At 55.5% G+C, this 6,399-nt stretch overlaps 1 protein-coding gene across 1 annotated transcript; it reads right to left on the bottom strand.

Annotated features, from left to right (window-relative positions):
- Nucleotides 1–4,197: 4,197 nt before the first annotated feature.
- Nucleotides 4,198–5,405, bottom strand: sft2d3 (SFT2 domain containing 3). Its single transcript, XM_070862217.1, has one exon. The coding sequence runs from the start codon at nt 4,894–4,896 to the stop codon at nt 4,198–4,200; it is 699 nt and encodes a 232-aa protein (XP_070718318.1). The 5' UTR covers nt 4,897–5,405.
- Nucleotides 5,406–6,399: the final 994 nt, after the last annotated feature.

The raw sequence follows: 6,399 nt of genomic DNA, 5'->3' as shown, positions 1-6,399 counted from the left end.
GTACCCACCAGTACTGTACCCCAGTGATATACAGTGACAGACCAGTACCCACCAGTACTATACCCCAGTGTTATACAGTGACAGACCTGTACCCACCAGTACTGTACCCCAGTTATACAGTGACAGACCTGTACCCAGCAGTACTGTACCCCAATGTTATACAGTGATAGACTTGTAGCCACCAGTACTGTACCCCAGTGTTATACAGTGACAGACCTGTACCCACCAATACTGTACCCCAGTGTTATAGTGACAGACCAGTACCCACCAGTACAGTACCCCAGTGTTATACAGTGACAGACCTGTACCCACCAGTACTGTACCCCAGTGTTATACAGTGACAGACCTGTACCCACCAGTACTGTACCCCAGTGTTATACAGTGACAGACCTGTACCCACCAGTACTGTACCCCAGTGTTATACAGTGACAGACCTGTACCCAGCAGTACTGTACCCCAATGTTATACAGTGATAGACTTGTAGCCACCAGTACTGTACCCCAGTGTTATACAGTGACAGACCTGTACCCACCAATACTGTACCCCAGTGTTATAGTGACAGACCAGTACCCACCAGTACTGTACCCCAGTGTTAGTGACAGATCTGTACCCACCAGTACTGTACCCCAGTGTTATACAGTGACAGACCTGTACCCACCAGTACTGTACCCACCAGTGTTATACAGTGACAGACCTGTACCCACCAGTACTGTACCCCAGTTATACAGTGACAGACCTGTACCCACCAGTACTGTACACCAGTGTTATACAGTGACAGACCTGTACCCACCAGTAATGTACCCCAGTGTTATACAGTGACAGACCTGTACCCACCAGTACTGTACCCCAGTGTTATACAGTGACAGACCTGTACCCACCAGTACTGTACCCGTGTTATAGTGACAGACCTGTACCCACCAGTACTGTACCTGTGTTATACAGTGACAGACCTGTATCCACCAGTACTGTACCCCAGTGTTATACAGTGACAGACCTGTACCCACCAGTACTGTACCCCAGTGTTATACAGTGACAGACCTGTACCCACCAGTACTGTACCCCAGTGTTATACAGTGACAGACCTGTACCCACCAGTACTGTACCCCAGTGCTATACAGTGATAGACCTGTACCCACCAGTACTGTACCCCAGTGTTATACAGTGACAGACCTGTACCCACCAGTACTGTACCCCAGTGTTATACAGTGACAGACCTGTACCCACCAGTACTGTACCCCAGTGTTATAGTGACAGACCTGTACCCACCAGTACTGTCCCCAGTGTTATACAGTGACAGACCTGTACCCACCAGTACTGTACCCATGTTATACAGTGACAGACCAGTACCCACCAGTACTGTACCCCAGTGATATAGTGACAGACCAGTACCCACCAGTACTGTACCCGTGTTATACAGTGACAGACCTGTACCCACCAGTACTGTGCCCCAGTTATACAGTGACAGACCTGTACCCAGCAGTACTGTACTCCAATGTTATACAGTGATAGACTTGTAGCCACCAGTACTGTACCCCAGTGCTATACAGTGATAGACCTGTACCCACCAGTACTGTACCCCAGTGTTATACAGTGACAGACCTGTACCCACCAGTACTGTACCCCCGTGTTATACAGTGACAGACCAGTACCCACCAGTACTGTACCCCAGTGTTATACAGTGACAGACCTGTACCCACCAGTACTGTATCCCAGTGTTATACAGTGACAGATCTGTACCCACCAGTACTGTATCCCAGTGTTATACAGTGACAGACCTGTACCCACCAGTACTGTATCCCAGTGTTATACAGTGACAGATCTGTACCCACCAGTACTGTATCCCAGTGTTATACAGTGACAGATCTGTACCCACCAGTACTGTACCCCAGTGTTATACAGTGACATACCTGTACCCACCAGTACTGTACCCGTGTTATACAATGACAGACCTGTACCCACCAGTACTGTACCCCAGTGTTATACAGTGACTGACCTGTACCCACCAGTACTGTACCCCAGTGTTATACAGTGACAGACCTGTACCCACCAGTACTGTACCCCAGTGTTATACAATGACAGACCTGTACCCACCAGTACTGTACCCCAGTGTTATACAGTGACAGACCTGTACCCACCAGTACTGTACCCCAGTGTTATACAGTGATAGACCTGTACCCACCAGTACTGTACCCCGGTGTTATACAGTGACAGACCTGTACCCACCAGTACTGTACCCCCGTGTTATACAGTGACAGACCTGTACCCACCAGTACTGTACCCCCGTGTTATACAGTGACAGACCTGTACCCACCAGTACTGTACCCCAGTGTTATACAGTGACAGACCTGTACCCACCAGTACTGTACCCCAGTGTTATACAATGAGAGACCTGTACCCACCAGTACTGTACCCCAGTGTTATACAGTGACAGACCAGTACCCACCAGTACAGTACCCCAGTGTTATACAGTGACAGACCTGTACCCACCAGTACTGTACCCCAGTGTTATACAGTGACAGACCTGTACCCACCAGTACTGTACTCCAGTGTTATACAGTGACAGACCTGTACCCACCAGTACTGTACCCCAGTGTTATACAGTGACAGACCTGTACCCACCAGTACTGTACCCCAGTGTTAGTGACAGATCTGTACCCACCAGTACTGTACCCCAGTGTTATACAGTGACAGACCTGTACCCACCAGTACTGTACCCCAGTGTTATACAGTGACAGACCTGTACCCACCAGTACTGTACCCATCAGTGTTATACAGTGACAGACCTGTACCCACCAGTACTGTACCCCAGTGTTATACAGTGACATACCTGTATCCACCAGTACTGTACCCCAGTGTTATAGTGACAGACCTGTACCCACCAGAACTGTACCCCAGTGTTATACAGTGACAGACCTGTACCCACCAGTACTGTACCCGTGTTATAGTGACATACCTGTACCCACCAGTACTGTACCTGTGTTATACAGTGACAGACCTGTATCCACCAGTACTGTACCCCAGTGTTATACAGTGACAGACCTGTACCCACCAGTACTGTACCCCAGTGTTATACAGTGACAGACCTGTACCCACCAGTACTGTACCCCAGTGTTATACAGTGACAGACCTGTACCCACCAGTACTGTACCCCAGTGCTATACAGTGACAGACCTGTACCCACCAGTATTGTACCCCAGTGTTATACAGTGACAGATCTCCACCCACAGTATTTCAGCCTTTTGGAATCCAAATGCTCTCTGCAGACAGTCCTAGCATGGAAGGACAGAGTCTATAACAGCAGTACTGGCTTTTTGCACAGTTTAATGGGACACAGTGTGTACATTTCACCCGTCACCGTCACAGTATAATTAGTGATTGGTCCTCTGTTTCCCGAGATTCTTGGATCGGTCAGGTGCAGTGACCACATAACCCAGTGTCACTCCTGTTACTTTGTCCGTCAAGTCTTTGGCTCCAAAGCTCACTTGGACTGAATTGAAATTGGGGGAAAAAAAACAAAATCCCAGCTGATTTGTGCGGTTAAAAATCGGCCGATTGTTCGTGGTTGCTGTTTATTTAACCACCCTTGTTGCTCGCGCTGCATTGGCCACCGGAGGCAGCGATAACCGGAGGTCAGAGTCTGCTCCTCACCGGAAGCCACCATTCCCTTTCTCGCCTTCTTCCTCCCAAAGAAAGACTTGCATTTATATAGCCCCTTTCACGGACGTCCCAAAGCGCTTTACCGCCGATGAAGTACTCTGACTGAAGTGCAGTCACTGTTGTAATGTAGGAAACGCCGCAGTCAATGTGCGCACAGCAAGCTCCTGCAAACCGCAATAATGACCGGATAATCGTTTTTTTCTTTTAAAGAGATGTCGGTTGAGCGATTAATATTGGACAGGACACTGGGGAGAACTCCCCTGCTCTTCTTCAAATCGTGTCCACGGGATCCTGTACATCCACCCGAGAGGGCAAACTGGGCCTCGGTTTAACGTCTCCGACAGCGCGGTGCTCCACTGGGAGTGTCAGCTGAGATTTTGCACTCAAAGTCTCTGGAGCGGGACCCGAACCCACGACCGACTGACTCAAGAACGGGAGCTGTCCACTGAGCCACTGCTGACACGTCGCACCAGGAGCTGCATGTAATTTTTGTCAGAGCTTCCCCCCCCCCACCAGCCACCCGCCCACTCCCTCCGCCCCTCACACGGGCAGGGTCTTGCTGACGCTGCGTTTGAAGGCCGAGGCGAAGAGGCCAACGATGAAACGGAGACCGGTGGTGCCCCCGGGGACGGCGCTGATGACGTAGCCGGCGAGGGTGAGGAGCTGCGTGGTGGCGGCCACGGCGGTCAGGGCAGTGCTCTGCAGCGCCAGGGCGCTGTACAGGGTGGCGAGCAGCGAGCCCAGGTAGGCCGCAGTGAAGGGCAGGTGGTCGCGGGAGGCCAGCTGGCGCAGCTGGTTCCAGGGCCCGCGCAGCAGGGCCAGGCTGCCCAGCAGGAAGAGGCTGCCCAGGGTGAAGAGCAGGGCGAACTTGCGGGCCTTCAGCAGCATGAAGGGGGCGTAGACGGCCGACAGGCCGAAGCACAGCAGCCCCATGGCCAGGCACAGGCCGAAGCCAGTCAGCCGCTGGCGGCGGGACAGGACCGACAGGCAGGGGTCCGGCTCCGTCGACCAGAACGCCCCCGACGCCGGGCCCGAGCCCTGGGCTGGAGCCTTGCTGCTGCTGCTGCCCAGCCCGGAGGAGAACGGGTTAATCCGGCTCATCCAGCCCGGAGCGGAGCCGCCGGGCTCCGGGGAGTCGGGATCCGCAGTGAGGAGGGGCTCGCTGTCGCCGCCGTCTCCATTGCGGCCGCCTCGTGACTGCGACAGGTACTCCCGCAGCTGGCGGTTCAGCTCAGTCATCCTCGGCGTGTGCCCCTGCTGAACGGAGAGAGAGAGAGGGGGGGGAACTTTCCTTCACGCTCCGGCGATGCAATCCCGAGGAGGGCGAGACAACCCGTCTCGGACCGCCAACGCAAACTGAACAATTGTAGAATTAAAATGTCGGCAGGGCCCAGGCGTACGAGCAAAGAGGTAATCGATGGGAGTTGGCACAAAAGGCGATGGTCAAGAGAGTCAGAGCTGCTGCTGCCACTGAAACAGATTCGGCGTGGCCTGCCGCTTTGAGAAGTTCTGCAAGCACTGTCCCTTTAAATGGGTCCGCCGTGGACTGTCGCTTTAAGAGGACCCTCGGGCTGGACTGTCACTTTAAGAGGCCCTCCGCCTCGGCACCGCCGGAGACTCGGCATCTGGGCCCGCGGTGCGGGGTTTCCGCGGCCGCTCTGCAGGCTCGGGGTGTGGGGCCGACACAACACAGCACAGCCGGCCGCGCGCTGCTCGCTCGCTCGCTCTCTGTCACTGCTCCTCCCCCTCCTGGCCCCTCCCCCTCTCGCGCTCTCTCTCTCTCTCCCCTGGCCCCTCCCCCTCTCGCGCTCTCTCTCTCTCTCTCCCCCTGGCCCCTCCCCCTCTCGCGCTCTCTCTCTCCCCTGGTCCCTCCCCCTCTCGCGCGCGCTCTCTCTCTCTCCCCTGGCCCCTCCCCCTCTCGCGCTCTCTCCCCCTCCTGGCCCCTCCCCCTCTCGCGCGCGCTCTCTCTCTCTCCCCTGGCCCCTCCCCCTCTCGCGCTCTCTCTCTCTCTCTCCCCTGGCCCCTCCCCCTCCCGGCCCCGCTCCCGCCGCCCCGCTCCTTCTCAAAATGGGCGCCAGGCACCGCCAATCGAGCGCCGTCACCCCGATAGCCCAGGCAAGGCCAATCGATCGCCGCTTCTGGGCCGGGGTCAGGGTTCAGGCTGCCATGGCAATCCTCTGCTGCCTGTGATGTCATCACCACTGAAGTCCACAACTCCCCTCCTCTCCCTCCCCTTTCCTCCTCCCTCCTCCCCCCTCCACTCCCTCCTTCCCCCTCCCCTCCTCTCCCCTCCTCCCTTCCTCCTCCCTACCCTCCTCTTCCTCCCTTCACCCCCTCCCTCCCCCCTCCGCTCCCTCCTTCCCTTCCTCCCTCCCCTCCCCCTCTCTCCCCTCCCTTCCTCCTCCCCCCCTTCCCTCCCTCCCCTCCCTTCCCTCCTCTCCCCTTCCCTACCCCCACCTGTTTCCCTCCCCTTGCCCCTCTCCCCTCCTCCCTCTCCCCCCTCCCGCTCATCCCTCCGTCCCCTCCCCCTCTCTAAAGGGGCCACAGCCAATGAGGCAGTAAACTGTAACCAATTTAACTGAAGCTTCAGGAATTGAGATTTCAAATGTGGTCCCGGGTGGCGATGAAGCACTGCAGCCCCTCCTGGTGCTGAGCGGCCTGCCGAGGGACCTCATTCTACTGGGCCTATTTGCCCATCTCTTGCCCAGCGAATGTCCTTAAAACTCTTGCGCCTGGAAAAAG

The sequence above is a fragment of the Pristiophorus japonicus genome, chromosome 19 (genome assembly GCF_044704955.1).
Source record: "Pristiophorus japonicus isolate sPriJap1 chromosome 19, sPriJap1.hap1, whole genome shotgun sequence".
In the NCBI taxonomy this organism is placed as follows: Eukaryota; Metazoa; Chordata; class Chondrichthyes; family Pristiophoridae; genus Pristiophorus; species Pristiophorus japonicus.
Note: the sequence above shows the minus strand (reverse complement) of the source record. Positions and strands in the feature narration are given on the sequence as shown.